Source organism: Protopterus annectens, chromosome 9.part0 (assembly GCF_019279795.1).
Source record: "Protopterus annectens isolate FY-2018-M chromosome 9.part0, PAN1.0, whole genome shotgun sequence".
NCBI lineage: Eukaryota > Metazoa > Chordata > Ceratodontiformes > Protopteridae > Protopterus > Protopterus annectens.
Window position 1 is genome coordinate 678,025,802 of NC_056743.1, and position 19,783 is coordinate 678,045,584.

The 19,783-nt window shown below is 39.3% G+C and overlaps 1 protein-coding gene across 1 annotated transcript in view; it reads right to left on the reverse strand.

Annotated features, from left to right (window-relative positions):
• ABHD16A (abhydrolase domain containing 16A, phospholipase) overlaps positions 1 to 19,783 on the reverse strand; it is a 527,648-nt gene that overhangs the window by 290,109 nt on the left and 217,756 nt on the right. Inside the window, exons 9-10 of the mRNA XM_044083280.1 lie at positions 8,801 to 8,899; positions 7,966 to 8,029 (exon numbers count right to left, since the gene is read on the reverse strand). Coding sequence (XP_043939215.1) covers positions 7,966 to 8,029; positions 8,801 to 8,899 — 163 coding nt within the window. The remainder of the gene's footprint in view (positions 1 to 7,965; positions 8,030 to 8,800; positions 8,900 to 19,783) is intronic.

Sequence of the window (19,783 nt, forward strand, 5' to 3'; positions counted from 1 at the left end):
TATTTAAAATATTGGACAGATGTGTATTTAGTTTGTACTACGACTAAGTAACATAGAATATTATGAAACAATCTATTCTAATGACAAACAACATTGTATGCGGAGTACTTATGAACAGGGTTATTGTAACTTGTTTGTATAATACCATATTTAGGAAACCTGTACAGCGAGTTGATCTAGGATACGATCTACAGGTCTCAGGAACAGCTACTTTTCTGCACTTAATGGTGATTATTAATGAGCCATATATTGGTGCGCATATGGATTTGTACACAGGAACAACAATGTTTGTGTATTCTAACCATTTTTAGACCTGCATTTCAAATAGTTATTACTCTGAACGGGGCTGAAATTTGTATCAATATTTTGGATTATATATTTTGTGGATGCTAAACTGAATGACTTTGCTATTTTTTTGGTGAGTTGGATTTGAAATGTGGTTTTCCAGGCATGTTCTTGTTAGAGTAATCTTTGAATTCTGGCATTTTTACAGCAATATTTAGCTGTACATCAATACACTGGGTACCCTAGATAATTGGCATATTTAAGATATTTGGGAATATCATTTGGGCTCAAAACTTTTGCTCTACATAGGCAGAGATGAATGTCAGCCATTTGATATGTTTATTTGAATATCAAGTTTCGTGGTATGGTTTCAGATATTTGGGCAAGTCCTTAATATAAAGTATTTTTTTTAGGATGTATTTGCTCATCAAGCTGAAACCTATATACATTCATAGCCAGCGATGAAGGTTGGCTTTAAGGACAATCCCAGCTGAAGTACTTATTTTTTTGGATTTTTGTAGTATCAGGGAGGGTATTATTTGGGCTATCCAGTGTTCTGACATAAAAGTTATAGGAATATTCTTTTTTGCTATATATGGACATGAATTGTCGACCATAATACAGGCTAACTTATGCCAAATCATATGTTGCAAGACTATTTAGTCATAGATTTATAGAACCAGAACTATTTAGGGGTGCTTCTCATCTCATTTTGAGTGATGTATAGGGTTTGTTGAAGGTGTCTTTTTCCAGATACAGATTTGATTATCAATCTAAATTTGTGTAGGCACTGCATTTGGGTTTGGATTTTTCATTGAAGCACAGTAGGGTACCAATATGGATTTAATCACACTGTTAGAAGGTCTGTCAGCAGACCGTCATGATTTAGGGATTTTTGGCTTAACATCAGCAGGCCAAGATGACTTGGGGACTAATAAGCCAATTGGAGAGCCATGTACTCTAATATTTTCTAGATTAACTTAAAGCATGAAGATGTTGAGATCCCATATTTAGCATCTGAGGCTTTTTAAAGCGTATAAGGTTAAGGACATTACCCCACGTGGGCTTAGAGTAAAAAATGCAACACTTGGTCAGTCAGAGAGATGAACAACTCACTCAGGATTGGGCCCAAGCCCAACATCAGGCATCCATGTTATTTGTGGAGGCCCTCAGTACCTACCATGAACGAGTTATAGACAAATATATTTTGGAGGTCAAACAGATCTGTGAGGAAGCCAAAGTTTATGAGGGGGAAGTAACTTTCAACACACATTTGAATACTTTAACCAAAGATTCATCACAACTGGAACAACAACTTAAAAAGAAAAAGACTGATACATTTAATAGGGATGTTAATTACTACCAAAAAAGGAAACCATTTAATACACACAGAAATGTTAGTTTTCAAGACACTACACAAAGACACGTTAAGAAAAGGAAAAGACCTAGGTCTATTCTTAGGAATAGAACTGAATTTTCAGAGACTATTTCTGGTGATGAATCATCATCTGCTGCTGACATAGATTCTATCCCCATTCAAGAGTCCCCAGTAGCTAAGAGGAAACCGATGAATGACCCTTTAGGGTCAAAAGACACAAGGGGGGGGGGGTAGGAAGCACAGGACCAATACATAACGTAGAACAACTTCTGAACCAAATGTTATCATAAGCAACAACAATGTACATAACATTTCGTCATACAATCTCACAGACAATGAAATAAAGTTGCTGAATAAGGGACTAAACTTTGTTCCTGCCTTCTTTGTTAATGAACATGTTTTGGTAAATGATGTAAATGATTTCTGCAGAATTTTGAACCTGAAATTGTTTTTCTCAGAAACTGATCAAACTCACGAGATCTACTGACTTCCAGTTTCAGAAGTCACAATTTATGCCACCTATGGACAGGCATGTCTCAGTGTTTAGGGAATGTGTTCTCAAAGATCAACATTTTCATGGAAGAACTTTTGCCAATACCAAACAGAATCTAACCAAAGATGAACAGGAAGCTTTAACTAAACTTAGCAATAAATCACAATTTAGTTATTCTACCTGCTGACAAGGGAGGGTCTGTCGTTGTGATGGATTGGCAGTAATGCCATTAGGAGGCCATGAAACAACTATCCAATGGCCTTTTCTACATGCATATGCATCTGGACCCGACTTTTAAGTTTAAGAAAGAGATAGACCAGTTTTTACAACTGGCACATGAAGGAGGTGTTATCACACAGGAAACTAAACATCATCTTACAGTTCCTGACCCCACACCACAATACTTGTACTTATTACCCAAAATACATAAAGATCCTATGGAACCAACAGGTAGACCTATTGTCTCAGGTAAGGGGTCTTTAACGGAACCAATGTCAGCCTTCCTCACAAAATACTTACAACCATTATTATCACTGGTCAGGTACAGACTTGAGGACACAACCCAATTCCTGCAAATCATTTGGGACACCCAAATTGGCTACTTTGCACCTTGGCTGTGACAGCCCTTTATACGAACATACCCCACTGGGCAGGTTTAGAAGCTATACAGTTTTGGTTAGATAAAGCGAACCTCTATCCACTAGATTTTAATACTCTGCTAACTTATTTTACAGAACACGTTCTAATTAAAAATGTTTTCTACTTTCGGAATGAATGCTATTGGCAAGTCAGAGGCACTGCCCCCATCTATGTAGACCTGTTCATGGGATACATAGAGGAGCAGCTAATTTGTGATACTTCTCATAATTTATTTTTGGATAATATGGACATCTGGTGTCGCTTTTTAAGACGACTGCTGGATGGTGTGAAAAGGGGGACGCTTCCGATGTACTAGAATTTGTTGATTACCTAAACGAAAATAAATGGGGCATCCATTTTACTTTGAATTGGGATATGAATAAGATCATATTTTTGAATGTGTTGATAAGTAGGTATTCGGATAATACATTACATACAGAGACCTTCAGAAAATTTTCCCAGTTCAACACTTTGCTCCATGCTACTAGCCATCATCAACCCCATATTATTCACAATATACCAAAATCTCAATTTTTGCGTATTAAATGCATCTGCTTCACTAATCAAGCTTACAATTCTGGGAGAAATTATTTATTCAAGAGGTTCCTCAGCAGGGGATACCAGGTGGGAACCATATGTCAGACAAACCTCACTTCCATTAAGATTTAGGATCAGTGAGCATTTAAGTGACATGAGGAATAAAAGGCTTACAAATGCTCTTTACAAACATACACTAACCCACCACACTGCCAAATTTCAATTTACCATTATAGATAAAATTCAGGGGAATAGAATGTGCAAGACAGGGTGGCATACCAAACTCAATGAAAAAGAATCAGGCTTGATATAGTAAGGTTGGGAACTCTCTTCAAACCTGGCCTGAATGAGCAGAGTTAATGTGGCATGCACCAGTAGGAAGACATGGGTTTAAGGTACATTATTTAAACAACGTGCGATTGTATGGGATTAACACTAAGGAAGGATATTTTGAGCCGAAACCGGTCTGTTTGTTTTGGGATAGCCACTTTTTATGTAATGAAAGTAATTTTCTAACCTACTCTATTTGGGCTGGACTTTTTTGGTTGGCTTCATATCACTGGTTCTGCACTTGGCCTCACTTGCGTGGTTTTGTGGATCTAAAGTTAATAATAGCTCCCAACATGCAATCGTCTGCGAACTTTGTCAGCCAGAGTCCCTTTGTGTTGGCCTGGACTTCAGAGAAGTAGATACCAAACAGGAGAAGACCTAGAACCGAACCCTGTGGGACTCCACCTGTGACTAATCGGCAGTCTGACTTGGAATCAGCTACTTTCACACTGTGGGTTCTATCTGTGAGCCATTTTGCAATCCACCTAGTGATATAGGGGTTGATGCCAAGCTTAGTGAGTTTTTCTATGATTCTTGAGTGAGGAATGGTATCAAAAGCCTTGGCCAGATCAAGGTAGGCTGTATGAACCACCTTGCCTTCATCCACAGCTCTGGTGACTGAAGTCGACCAAGTTGAGCAGGTATGATCTACCCTTCACAAAACCAAACAATGTGGGATCCAGAGTTTGGAGATTTCCTATATTCTTGTTTACTAGGTCCATGATGATGCGTTCCATAGCTTTGCACATCAGGCTCATCAGGCTAATGGGGCGATAGTTCCCAGGATCTGTAGTCAGTCCTCCTTTGTGGATTGGGATGACTGTAGCAGTGCGCCATTTGGAAGGGACAAAGCCTGAGGTGAGGCTGTGATTGAACAGGGCACACAGGTGAGATGCCAGTTCACTCTGTAGTTCATGTAGAATACAGCCAGGGATATTGTCAGGTCCCATAGAAGCTGTATTCTTGGCCTTGGACAGTCATGTTTTAACCTGTGCAGCAGTAATACTGGGTGCCTGGCAATCTAGTGGCACTGTGATTGGTCCCTTTGGGGTGGAGAGAGGGGTAAAGTTGGCACTGAATCTGTCGGCCAGTATACTGGTAATATCTGTTGGCTCAGTATAGGAGGTACCATTGTACAGTAGCTCAGAGCAAATCTGGGTATTGCTGTGGAGATTCTTTACATAACTATAGAAAGCCTTGTTGTTGTCTTTACTATCTGCTGCAATTCTGTTTTCCTAGCTAGCTTTAGAGGATTTGATGAGGGATTCTCAACTTTTTGTTGAGGCTGATAAGGGAGTTTTTCCAGTCTTGGGACTTCACCTTATTCTGCATCAGTTTCCTCCTTCTGTTGTGGAGTTTGTTTATGGCAGGGGACCACCAGATTAGCTTTCTTTTCTTGAAGGACAGCATCTTGGTTCTATTGGGTATGGCGAGATCCATGCATTTGTGTACGTGTTCATACAATGCATTGGTGTATGATTCGGCAGTCATACAAATATTCTCCATTTGCATGGGTACCATGAAGTTAGCCACCTCTGTTTTTAGGAGCTGAAAGTTAGCTTTGGAGAAGTTTTTCATGGTGGTTACCTTTGCGGGGGGGGGGGGGGGGGAGCTGTGGATTCTCAAGGTGATTAGTTTGTGGTCAGATCTAACCAGGGAGGATTTGACTACTGGTGTACACCAAAGTTCGTCCATGTTAGTAATGACCAGGTCAAGGAATTTGCTACCTCTAGTGGGGGTAAGAATGAGCTGGTCCAGGGCACTGAAATTAATGAACTCCAGGAAATGTTAGGGCAAGTGTATTGATACACGAGTAGTTTTCCCAGTTAATGGAGGAGTAGTTGAAGTCGCCTAGTAAGAGAGTGTTATGTTGGACCCTAATATTATCCAGTGTGCTTAGGAACGTGGAGTGCGAGTCTTGGGATATGGTTGGGGACCTATAGCATGCTACGACCTGAATCACTGTCTTACAGAATTGCTGTCTTACCCAATATTAGCTGCACCTGAAGTATCTCTGATGCGTTATGTTGGGCTACCAGTCTAGAGGTGTACGCCTCCTGTATGAATACAGAAACACCATTGCCTTTGGTGCTTCGTTCCACGTTCTGGGGCTGAAAGGTGTGGAATGAGTTATAGCCTGGTAGTGCAGGGATGCTTTCTGCGGCCTTGAACCAGGTCTCTGTTATAGCACAAATGTCGATGTTCTCCAGTTTAAGGAGTGCTTCGTGCAAGTGCATTTTAAGATTTAGACTTCTAGTGCTGAGCAGCATGACCCTCAGATTGCATTTGTTTGTAGCAGTTAAGGTGGTAATTTGGTCTTTGGAACACCACCTAAAAAGGCACTACAGGGGGTGGCAAGAGCCTTGGCCAGTATCCGGAAGCCCAGGGGTGACAGATGCAGGCTATCTCTGGCAAAGCATCGAGGTCTGTCAATCATGTCATCCCAGGTAGACAGATACTGGATCCCTTTAGAATGACACCAAAAACTTAGCCAATTGTTGAAATCAATCATTTTCTGCTTATACTGTGGTACCATTCTGGGTGCTGGTAGGATGTTGCTCTGGGCTAGGGTCATACCCACCTGGGCTACATAATCTGAGAGCTCCTCCCTGTTCTTCATGTAGTCCAGGGAGATGCGTCTCGGATCATTCACACCCACATGTACAATGACAGAGTCATATTTGTACCTGTTGAGGGACCTGAGTGCGTGCATTATATGATGGATCCTGGCACTTGACAGCCACTTTCTCCTTATTCAACCTAGTGAGTGGGACATCAGTGTGATTCACTATTGAGTCACCTATGACTAGTGTGTTGGGCATGCTGTTTTGCCTTAGGGGAGTTGGTTGAGTGGCACACTGTTTAGGAGAGTTATGTGTCTCATAATTAGTGTTGTGTTGGTCGAGTGAGTTTCTGCCTTGGAGGACTCTGCTGCTTGGGTAGATTTTAATTGAGCGCCTCTGCAAAGGTGGGTGAGTGGTTTGTGTTTTTATGTGAAGGCAGTGCTGGTGTGTGTTCTGGAGGGCTATGTGTTCCATGTAGTGTGGTGCAAGGGTTGACCTTCGTGTCTTGATCAGCCATTCCGGTCTTGGCTGGAGAGTGCGTGGCTTCCAATTTGGATATACAAGTGCATCTCTCTCAAGTCTGAGCGAAGTGCATCTCTCTCAAGTCTGAGTGTTGGGAGGTAAGAGGAGAGGATTTTTGGTGTACATGAGGCAGTTGGTACATTGCCTCAGAATGCCCCTGTTCACCAGGTTAATAGGGGAAAGCACAGGGAACTGACCTTTAGACATGCCTGGAGGGGTGTGCATTAATAATAAGTACTAGATCTCTTTCCTTGTAGAACGTTTAGTGCTGGTACCACTTTTGTGTGCTACAATAATTGCTACAAAAAGTCTGGTAAAGTGCTAGACTAATCAGCTAGTATAAATGCAGCAGAGGAGAGAACTAGTAGATCTAAGGGACAAATTGAACAGCAGACTCTGGCACCACTCAAGGAGCTTACAAACAGTCCTGGATACAGTAAATCTGTATCTGGACTAGATTAGTTACAGAAAAGGTGGGAAACAAGTGCAATCGTGGGCTTTTAAACCAGAAAGGTGAGAGTGATGGAAAAACTGCCCAAATGGCCAATGAACTACAATTTCTGGGCCAGAAACCACTCCTCTTGTGGTAGATAGGTTACTTAGTGCTTACCACTCCCACTGATAAGCTAGAATGCTCCCCTCCAACACAGAAAGGCTTCGGGGAGGTTCAGGAGTTTACAAACAGCCCTGGATGCAGCAAATCTGTATCTGGACTAGACTATCTACAGGAAAGGCAGGAAACAAGCTTAGAATTTTTTTTTTGCATTTATAATATGTTAGACTTTTGCATGCAGGAACAGATATGATTATTGAGGTAAGATATACGTTCCTGTGACCATAACTGAAGTCTGCATGAGAATACAGCAGCAACATCTACCACTACTGGACTATATGCTGTAACACTTTTCCTGAGGCAATACTTTATATGCCCTTTAAGGCATTGCCCCATGAACCACTTTATACTATATCACAGATGGTAAAGAAACAATTTCATGAAGAAGTGAAATCTCCACATTAAGACTGATGCTAAGCTAAATGATCACGTGTGCAATACTTTGTATGGTTCTCAGGCTCATTTGCGGACAACATGGCCCTACAATTTCAACACAACATAAATTATACAAATACTTTTTATGCTACTAAACATGTTTCTAAAATATTAAAAAGTAATACTAGTAGTCAACCACGAAGTACAACTTTTTGAACAAGAAAATTACCTTCAAGGGGTGTTGACATGCAGCCAACTTCATAGAAACCAGCATTTCCTTCACAGCAAACTACCTGCAATGGTAAAGCAAAGCATTACTGACTTAGCAGCCACAGTAAGAATTTCAACAAATTATTAACAGTAAAGAAAAAGATGTGGTTCCTTATATAAGAGGAACAACACGTGAGAGAAATACAGAATTATGTAAAACACTGTTGAGGACACAACCAGTCTGACTGGCAGGTACAAACTTACATTCACTGCATTCAGTTCTAATAATTCAAGCCAATGTGTCCTCAAAAGGCATTTATTCACATTTAAGTCAAAGAAAAACGTTTTTACGTTCTCCTGCAAACTACTATAAAAATAAAAACATTTTTACGTTCCCCTGCAAACTACTATAACACATCTACATAAGTTTTAATCTATTCATAACATACCATTAGGATCATGGTATCATACCAGATCCTTCTATGCATTCAATATACACAGTTTAACATAAAAGGCACAAACACTTCTGAATTAACTTGAGGCATAAAAAAAAATGGACTCTTAACTTGATGTTTATGCTAATAAATCAAAACTCATATAGAGGTGCAGAAGCCTTCCCACAGTTTATCTATACAGCAATGAACTAGTTCTTTCCATACTTTAAATTAATTTGTTTTGTTCAGGAAATGCCCATTTTGCAGTATCAAGTTATTCCAGCAAGAAAAACACTGCAAGCAATACACATACTACAGAACTGTGAGCATACTTAAAAGAAAACTAGTAGGCTAAGAAAGAAAGAATAAAATAGATCACGGACAACAATGGACTTTAAATAAATGAGGTAAACGACTTACCAGTTTCCTACCCCTCTCAGATGCCATCCTTCTATCCACGAATACTGAATCAATTTCATTCCCATCACATGCCAAAAGCTTTGCACGCTTTCCCTGATACTGGCAAAGTTTAAAAAAAAAATAGGGAAGTCAAACAGTCTTTAACATTAAAGGTACAAACACTTCTTAATTAACTTCAGTCATCAATATAAAAGAGCACCGAGGGAACTTTAACATTCCTAGCTCAGACTTTTTCTCCGCAGAATAAACAAACATTTGTCAACAATGAATGCTCAGCTCACTTGCACTGGAGCTGAACTTTGGCAGTCGTAGATGGACATGAGTGATCAAAAAAAATGACGCAGTATTCAGAATCTAGCTTTACTAAGTAGCACAAATAATACGATAAACGGCCAGCTCAGCCGATTTAAAGGGATCAAGTCCTGACTACAATCCAAGCAACCAGAGGTCAGCTAGCTGCTCAAATAGTTGCTAGAGGGAGAGGAATGAAGGTGTTAAGCCCACTCATTTCTTTGGCGGGGGGATTAGGATGCACAGCACGATCACTGCGTCATCAGATAGCTATTTGCATGATTCCAAAACAACCACCATGAACTCAGCCAAATAAACTTGATAAATTTATTCTACTCTACAGACTTGGTGCCTCAGCAACAATGCCTTCAAACAGTAAAACAATGCCAAAAAGTCAATACATTAAATAGTCAAATATCAGCCTGTGGTATATTCTTCAATTTTAAACCTGTCTGCCATAGACTTTTTAGAAGTTGGTTTGTCAGTTTTGAATTTAGGTTTGAAACTTATACCTATGGTATTGCCGTGCTTACATACTTTGAAATGTGAACTTTTTCGTTTGCGAGAAAACTGCATCTTATGGATTTTTGGATAAACCAACTGATAATATTAACAAAATGGCTACCACCAGATGTAGGCTTCCAAGTCCAAAAAACAATATAATTCCAAAGGCATACAAAACCAAGAAGTACCAGGACGAGGCTGTGAATTCCAGTTTTACAAAGTATTTAATGCAGAGAAATGTCACACAAAAAAAAAATCACAATCGCTTTCTTAAGCTTGTATCCCACTTCATCAGATGCTATTAACAAACTTTTTAATTCACTATATATACCATATCTTACTGATCACATGTTACTAAAAGTCACATGATCTGTCCTTTTAAAGTTATATGGTTGTATTAACACAAATTAAAATCAAATTAAAAAAATACACATTAGTAATATCAGTCTTCAAATAAATATTATACTATAAACTTTTAAAAATCATCTAAAAAGAGGTCTTTTCTTTAGGATAGGCTTTAGGGGGACATAGTTATTCAGATCATGTCCACTGTCTGCTTTGAGTCTCGCTATCCATTTAGCTTCTAAAGTCTCAGTTTCATTACACACATCCCCACCCCTAATATTTTCATATACTCTCCCTATAACAAGAAACATAAAACTATGTTCATCATTAGTGTCACAGAGATGCTTAGAAAGTGCACTAACCCTATCCCTCCTTTGCATGTGGTAAATATGCTTCCTGACCCGTTCTTTTAATGGTCGGTCAGTTTTACCAACATAGAATTTCTAACATTCTAAGCAATTAGCAAGATGCACCACGTGCTTGGTGTTACAGGTAGCAGATGAATAGAATTTATATAACCTTTGTTATTATATATTCCCCAATTCTTCCTAACAATATCCATGTACATATTTACGTCAGATGAACAGTATAAAGGTACCTTGAGGGTCCTACTGCCACCATTATCTTTCACTTTTGGTTAAATGGGGAATTTTGACATCAGATAAAGCTGTTAGTACTGTTATAGATCCTGAACCTAGGTTTTTATTTAGGAATTGCTTAAAAGGTTGTATTTTAGAAAAGGTTAGTTTAAATGTAAGGGGAATGTGCTAAAATTAAGGATAAACTGTTGTACAGGCATACATTATTTATCTTAAAGTATAGTTACTTTGGAGCCATTAAACTTGAATAAGGAATGTAATTGTTAGTAAATGATTAAGTAATTTTGTGTGTTAATTGTTTTATTGTTTAATTCTTTTGACTATTTACTGTATTGACTTTTTTATATTGCTTTACTCTTTGATGGCATTATTGCCGAAACACTAAGTCTGTAGAATAAATTTATCAAGTCTATTTGGCTGAGGTTGTGATGGTTGTTTTGGTGTTTTGATTTATTTTACATGTTATGGTGTGTATTAGATATTTGCACGATTGCCTATTCTGTGGAGGCATGGGCATCTGCAGGCTTATGCAGCTTGCAAGTGAGCAGCAGTTCTGCACCATGCTTCACTGCATATGCTTCAATATGAACACCTACTGTTTATGCAGAGGGGATTACAGATTCAGCAAATATCCCAAGCCTCAGTAAATGACAGCTTCAATCCTAGCATAGACTCCAAAATTAAGAATGACTGGGCCAAAGGGCCAATGCTCAATGGGAGTCTGGGGAGAATACTTGATATTCAAGTGCTGAGAAAGGGCACAAAAAAGTAATACCATACATATGCATGAATGTGAAAGATTAGATTAAGGTTGGAAAATTTTAGCTCATCATCATCAGATCATGTGCAATATAACATTTTACTTTCTCATGTTATATGCTACACATCTTTAACTATTATTGTTGCAGTTCAGTGCCAAGAAATTAATTTATTTACATTTGTTGACCGGGAGAGTCCGACTGGACACAGGTCCATTTTCAGCGGAGGCCTGGGTAGAAAAGCTCCACATTTAGTGTTACTGACATACAGTTTGAGGGAAATTGCATTTAAAAATTATAGACATTGAACTGGCTGTAGGACATAACACAAGATAAAACATAGTTTTAAAACAGCTGTAGAACTTAATGCAAGATTAAAACATAGTGACAGATGTTGAACATAGTTACAGATATATAACAAAATTCTTTACTGGACAAGTGAATCAATTTGTTTTTGTGGTCCATAACAAGACGGTTACACTTGTAGCTACAAGAAGTTCTTACTATATGGTAGGTAGCTAGATTTATGAGCACCCAAGCTAGCTAGAAATAAGGTAATTAAGTAGGGTGCAGAGAGAGAGGTAGTTGTGGGTGGAGTGGGTGATATGGGGGGGGGTTGCAAGGGCATATCCAGCATGTTATTTACGTGTGCTTTTAGTAAAGATTTGAAATGGGTGGCAGAAGTTGCAGAGGTAATTGAGGGTGGGAGGGAGTTCCATAATTTGGCTATAGCGCGGGAGAATAATGCTTCTCCAGCAGAGTTATTGGGTCTTGTGACCTGTAGGATGCTTTTGTTGCTGGATCTTAGTGGTCTTGTGGTAAGATAGGGTTGGAGTAGATTCTGGAGGGATGGGGCTTCTAGTGGATGGTTTACTAGTTTGTGGGCGAGTGTAAGTTGGTACCATTGAAGGAGGTGAGGGAGCTCTAGCCAGCCTAGTTCTGACAGTGAGAGACAATGGTGACTATGGTAGGAAGACCCTGTGGTGAATTTGGTGATTTTGTTGTAACAGGTTTCGAGCTTATTTAGGTAGCATTGTCTTACGCTAGTATATATCGGAGAGGCATAAAGTAGGGTGGAGATAAGGTGAGAATATGCTACTGAAATCTTTGCAGCCTTAGTAAGTAGTTGCTGATTTCTATACAATGCTCCTAGTTTTTTGTGCACTTTTTTAATGGTCATGGATATGGGAATATCAAAGTTCAGTCTGTTGTCTATTTCCACTCCTAGCAACTTGGTGTGTTCTGTGGGATGGATAGTGGTGTTGTCTTTTGCTGTGACATTAAAGTGAGATGTGTCTTGGGTAAGTTTGGTAGATTAGTAATTTAGTTTTGTTTGGGTTGAGTATTAAATGGGCATGGGATAACCAAGTTTCAGAGGAAAATCAATACTGTGTGACTTTTTGCAGTTCGGGTAGGGAGTGGGCTGTGCAGATGATGGTTGAGTCATCTGCGTATTGTATGGGTGTGCCATGTATGGTGTCAGAGGCTACATTATTGGTAAAAATAGAGAAGAGTAGAGGTCCAAGGATGGACCATTGGGGAACCCTTATGGAGACAGGTAAGTTGGGGGGATAGGTCATGCCATACAACAGATTGTTGGCAGTCAGACAGGTAACTTTGAAACCAGTTGGTGACTGATTGAGAGAAGGATAGGTTATTGAGAAGAGAGATGAGTTGTTTATATGGTACCATGTCGAAGGCTTTAGAAAGGTCTAGGAAAGTAGCTGAGGAGAGATAACCAGCATTTTTATGTTGTAGGATAGTGTTAGTGAAAAAGTTTGATCTTATTTCAAACAATCACACTCCAGGCAGTAATTATTCTTAAGAAGTAGAGGCAAGCAACCTTGCAAAATCTTATAGACCATTAACCATAACACACTGTCACATTTACTACATGAAACATTATGCAGATATCTTTTTCAGAAGTCTCTGTCAACGGTGACATATGTTGCATTTGTGTTTGTAAAAGGGACATAATTCATTAACTGGACAGTCAAAGTGGCCATGGGGGACAAAGTGCCCATATTCAATACTAAGACATGCTAGTCTGTCCTTAACTTGGTTCCAAAAAGAAAGATTTATGTTTTCTTCTATTGCAGATATTTGTTTATTGCGGACACCTACTACTGCAGATATGTTCATCTTATTATTCTATTGTAACTCATGATGCAGTTTCTGAATTCATACATCTGCAAAGTTACTAGCTTTTTTCATTACAAATTGATTTTACGTTGAGACAAAAAGTCGGCAGGTGCAAACAATTACTCATGAGAAGTCTGAACACTGAGTAAAATGCACAAGAGATACAGTATGAAGTACAGTTCCAAAAGTCCTACATATCTGCAACAGTAGATGTTTACATTTCACACCGTCTCAGTGGCGTACCTGCACAAACCCACACCAGCAGCTTTCCAGAGCTCAGAATCCCACTTCTGACTCTGTGACAAGGATTGGCCAAATCCCTCCAATCAGGTGAAGCCTAAACTCTGTAACAGAAACTCAGTTACTTATGCTTTTAGTGCCAAGTAGGAAGAACCATGGAGAACCAGAAGCAAGAACTGCCTGAAACCAACCAATTCACAACCAAACACGAACACAAATAACCAAAGCCAACCAACAAGCACAACAAGGTTGGATACCATCAAACTACATACAAAATAAGGGTATGGTGGGTGGGTGATGCCACTGAGGAAGAGCAAAATTCAGACATCTACTATTTAGGTAAGCAGAGCTTACACTACTGTACTATGTTAATCATGCACTCTGCCTTAGTGTATATGGGGTAGATTCTGAAAGCTTACCCTACCAAGGAGGAGGAAGGATAAGGATCCAGGAGCTCCTAGAGAATGGTCCATGCAAAGCCTTCTCTGGAACTTGACAAAGAATCCAGTTTGTAGCGCTTTGTAAAGGTATGAACAGAGGACCAAGTTGCTGCCTCTACAATGCTTCTAGAATCCACTCCTTTCCAAAAGGCCACCGAAGAGGATAAAGACTGTGGTGAAATGTCCTTAACCTAGCCCAGAATACATTTACGAAACACAATAGCAGAGGACAACAAACAAGCAATCATTTGCATAGAGATTGATTGACCTTTCTTAGCCCCACAACAGAAAACAGACAGATGTCCACCTTACCTGAAGGGCTTACTTCTGTCAAGGTAGTACCTGAGCTGCCTGTGCACATACAAGGTATGCAGAACCTTCTCTTAGGTTTGGGCATGAAAGGATTAGTGTGTAAAACAAACCTGTCCTTACAGTGAATCAGACAAGGTTGGCCCACCATGATAGCTTGCATCTCACAGACTTGCCTTGCAGCAATAAACAAAACAGTTTTCCAAGTGATGAACTTCAAATAAGCCTGAAAGGCAGGTTCAAAAGGAGATGGTCAAATTTTCAAGAGCAAAGTTTAGATCCAAAGGAGGAATTTGCTTTCAAGGGGACTTTAGGTGTTAATACTCCTTTCATAAACTGTTTAGCCACAAAAGCCAAAAATGGAAGATACATGGGCAAACAAGTAGAGAAGGCCGCAATATACACCACAGATGCATTACATAATACATTGTTGAGTAGCTCACACAGATGTTTCAAAACCAGATAGACACCACACCAGGCACTCTGATATTGGTTAGGCACCACCTAGAAAATCTCTTCCACTTGTAAACATAAAACTTTCTAGTTAGAAGTTTTCTTGTGCCCTTTAATACCTGCTACACATTCTTTTGGAAAAAGTTCCTAAAAAGTATCAATATAGAATCATGCAGGCTGTCAGCAGCAATTAATCCAGACTGTGAAGAAGCCTGTGATAATTGCTCTTGGCCAATTCCATTAAAAGGGAGAACCAACTTTGCCTGGACCAAAACGAGGTACGATCTCTAGTAACTCTTCAGAAGTACCTACTTATTGGAGGAAAGGATGGAAATGCATAAAGGAACAGGAATGCTTATGTGCTCTAAACATGGCTGAAAGAATGCTTATGTGCTCTAAACATGGCTGAAAGAATAAGTCTTGAAAATAATTTTTTCAACTGTTTTGAAAAGAAAGCAAACTATTTGAAGGGTTTCCCACATCTGGACCAAATCCAGGAAGACCTGTGTCATGAATTTCCACTCATGAGTCTGTCCAAGATCTGCACAGTTTATTTGCCCCTACTTTTGCTCTGACGGGATGTATAAGGCCTGAAGTGTCTAAAAATGCAGTAAAGCTCAGTTCCACTTCCAGGCCATCACTGCCAACCGGCAAAGAGGGTATGACCTTGTGCCCATTTGTCTGTTCAGGTACCACATGACTAAGTGATGCAGGTGCTTTGGATCAACAATTTAATTACTACTGAATCTGTCTCATATGGAGTCTAGCCAATGACATCATGAGGGTAACAGACGCCACAGGGCGTAGAATGTTGAGAAATGTTCTTGCAGAGGCATCTCATTGGAGAAAGAAATCCCTGAAAATATTCTGATAAGTCAGGACTTAGTCTTCTGGCAGAAAGGACATTTTTTTCTATAATACACTCCAGGAAGACAATTCACTGAGAGGTTGTGAGACAGGACTATTGTAGGTTTAACTTGAAGCCCAGGTGCTAAGCATCTTTTTGATCTAAAATCACCATGATACAGTGGTCCAGAAGAAGAGGTAGGACTTTCTTCAGGGTGAACATTTTGAATTTGGGTACTTTCAGAAAAGTATTTAGATAAAACAAATCTAATACTGGTCTCCACAAGTTTCTTTTTGAGTAGCAAAAAGATCGTGGAGTAAAATCCTTTTCCTTTTTGTGGCAAAGGACTGGTTCTATAACCCCTGCTTGAAACTTGTGAAGGAGTATGGGAGAGATCAGACGTGTCTGGACTGGCATGTGTAGGGGGATTCCCTTAAAGGTGGGAAGATTTTCTATACACTGCCAATAATATTCTCTCTGAATTATTATCAAGCATCCATTTTTAAGACCATTTGTCACCAGGCAGCTGGGTTGAGCAAAAGCCTGGGACAGGGGGAAAGAGGAAGAGGGACAGGAGGAAGGGATGGGGATGCCAAGTCTTGCCAAAGTCATTCTTTAGCAGGAGACTTATCCTTTTTGAGAAAGGAATCACTTTCATTTGGTTTGGAAACATTATCCATCTAACATTTCATTTTGGTACCCTGACTCTTGTTAGGCTGAGAACTTTGTTTTGCTATCTAATAACAGGTCTGTGTTTGTCTCCTCCCATCTGGTTCAACTTGTGGGTTATCAAATCTGGCTCAGATCTGAGGTCGGCCACATATCGAAGACTACATACCATAGAGCTCCAATAACATCCACCACCACACTGTGAAGAGACTGAAAACTTAAAAAACATTAAAAACACAGGAAAGCACTTTCACAACACAAGGTTGCTTCTTCAGACCATTCAATAAATACTGCCAAGCACAATGAATATATAGTAAAAATGATCCAATTTTCCAATCAAAAGCAGCAAACAATTAATCCATAAACATTAACTTAGCATAACTAACTATCCAAGCTAACCTTCCTAACCAATAATAAAACAATGCAACATTTTGACCAATCGGAATAAATAGTAAAGTATGAACTACCTATCAAAAACACTCTAAAAGCATTATTCTGATTGGCCTGACCTATCTGAATTAAACAGCAAAGCAAATATTAACTAAAATGATCAAATGACTTTCATTAAAAATAACATGCTTATTTTAATACATTGCTCATCTAAAAGACAAAATATTAGTAACACATGCTTAACATTTTCCCAGGTTTGTGCTAAGATCATATGTTTGGCAACACAAAATCATACTGTAGATACCCTCTCTGGCTAATGTAACCAATGAGCAGTGTTTAATATATATAACAACCAATAGGGGCAATCATAACGGTTGATTTCCCATTGGTAAGGCCATACCAAACATCCTATCAAAGTATGGTACACTTACCAATGGATCTATAAGCTCCTCACCAACACCCTATCAGACTAGGGTAAAAATGAACCATATACAGAAATTAACCATACTAAAATATACCCTCATTTTTCTCAAAAAAGTGTGTTCAGTTGACTCACAAATACCTACAATTTCCATGGCAAACAACGGCCAATGGGGAGATGGCAAAAGACAAAAGGCAGCCAATAAACAACCAATCAATAGTGACCATCACAATTGCCCTAATACAGACTAAAAACTCAAACCAAAAATATTATATGTCTGGCTATCAGATCTCGCTCGATCAAACTGGGGCAAAGCCAATGCAGTTACATGTATGTACAATATCCAAAAGCCATTAGCCATCAAAGACAGAGTCAAAGAAATGCACTCTTCCATAAGAATAGCAGCAAATGTCACTAATAGTAGCCAATTAATCACTCCTTTCCCTATTGGTGGAAAAACGACTTCTGGATGTCATTGGTGAACATCTTCATAGCAAACAATAAACTAATCATGTGCAGATAAAAAAAATAATGAAAAATCACACTAGTAAAACATCCATCACACAAAAGAGCAAGATTAAAGCATAATAAGCAGCAAGCCTCCAAAACCTCTGGGTCAGAGAACATTGACCCAGAATACCAACTAGAAAAGAAAAACACACAAAAAACTACAAACAGTAATATATCATCACAAAGAAACCACAATCAAGAATACCATGATACAGACAGCTCAAAGTGTGAGAGTGCACCAAATTCCAATCAGTTACGTAAGTAACAAATACAAAACAAATTTAACAGAAAAAGCTAATATAAATCAATACAAAATACTTAAACTTCACTAGATCACATTAATGAAGATAAGATCTGAAACACCTCTAAAATGATAATTGTGGACTCACATACATTCATAAAAGTCATAACACATAATGGAATATAGAGCAAATACTAAATCCTAATTGCTATGGAGAAACATTGTACTATATTTCCTACGTATCCCCTCTAGCTCTAAGGGCTGGCTTAATGGAAATTTTACCATTAAGACCAAATCTCTTGTGAGCCTGGAGTCATAAAATCCACGATAGTTCCCTACATTCAGTCCGATTAGAAGTGTCCCCTAATCTATTCCCCTCAAAAACTTCCTCAATAACTTGAAACAAGAAATTATGTTGCTCACCTGCATCGCCTATGTGTTTGGCTAAGGGATTACTAATATCACCTTGTCTAATACACCTCATATGTTCTCTAATCCTCTCATAAAGCATTCCATTTGTTTTGCCAACATAAAAATGAAAACATGTGGCACACCTCACCAAATATACAACATTCTTAGCCTGAGAGCAGTTACTCTAAACATACACATCCTCTTAGTAACTGGATGCTTAAATTAATTATTGGTATCAATAAGATGGCAAAAATTATATTTGCCACACCCAACTGTGCCCTGTATTACATCTACTGGGCACTCTAACTTTGGACCATAACACAACATGCATTTAAATAGAAGTTATGTTCTTACCATAACGTTCCATGTTAGTTGTCTTCTTCTCGCCTTCTTGTTGCTGGATGGGTTCGGAGCCGACCTCGGCACTCACTCTAAAAGCTCGAGAGTTGGTTCCAGCTCGAGGCAGCCCCTTATATCCCACAATGCTAGGCGAGAGTTACCTCAGATCTCGTTTGTAAGCTAACCCCAGCTTATAATAGTAACAGTATAACTGTAAAACAGAGTCCACCTCTAACAACAGGAAGAAAGAAGGGTGACCTACATCCTGAACCAGGAAATATGCATAATAGCATATGTCTAAGAAAGAGGTGGTAGAAAGAGAGGTCACAATCACAACTCCTCTAGGTCTGTCCAGGCCAGGGGAAGGAGGGTGGGCCAAGAAGAAGGCGAGAGAAGACAACTAACATGGAACGTTATGGTAAGAACATAACTTCTATATGTTAAGTTGTCTATCTCGCCTTCATTCTTGCTGGATGGGACCGTCCCTAGCACCTCTGTCCTGGGTGGCCTAATGGAACAGATTCCTGAGAACAGTGGAACCAAAGTTAGCTCTATGCCTAGAAGCTAAATCCAACTTATAATGAGAAATGAAAGTGTGAGGAGTAGCCCAAGTGGCTGCTGCACAAATGGTGTCAATAGGCAGTCTGTCTTGGAAGGCTAAAGAAGTAGCCAAAGCTCTGGTGGAATGAGCCTTAGGTTTATCAGGCAGCTTTTGATGTCTAATTTCATATACAAGGGAAATCAAAGATGTTAGCCATCTGGATAATGATACCTTTGAAACTGAAAGTCCCTTTCTGCTTTCAGCATAGGAGACAAACAGCTGATCAGATTTCCTGAACTGTTTTGTTCTATCCAAATAGTACCTCAATTGGCGGTGAACATCCAGGCAGTGTAATTTTGTTCAGACCTATTGGAGTATTCTGGAAAAAGACAGGTAGATCAATGCTTTGATTTAGATTGTTCGAGACCACCTTAGGCAAAAAGGACAGGTTAGTTCTCAAGGATACTCTGTCTTTGTGGAAACAAAAGATAAGGAGGATGACAGCTGAGTGCTTGAAGCTCTGAAACTCTTCT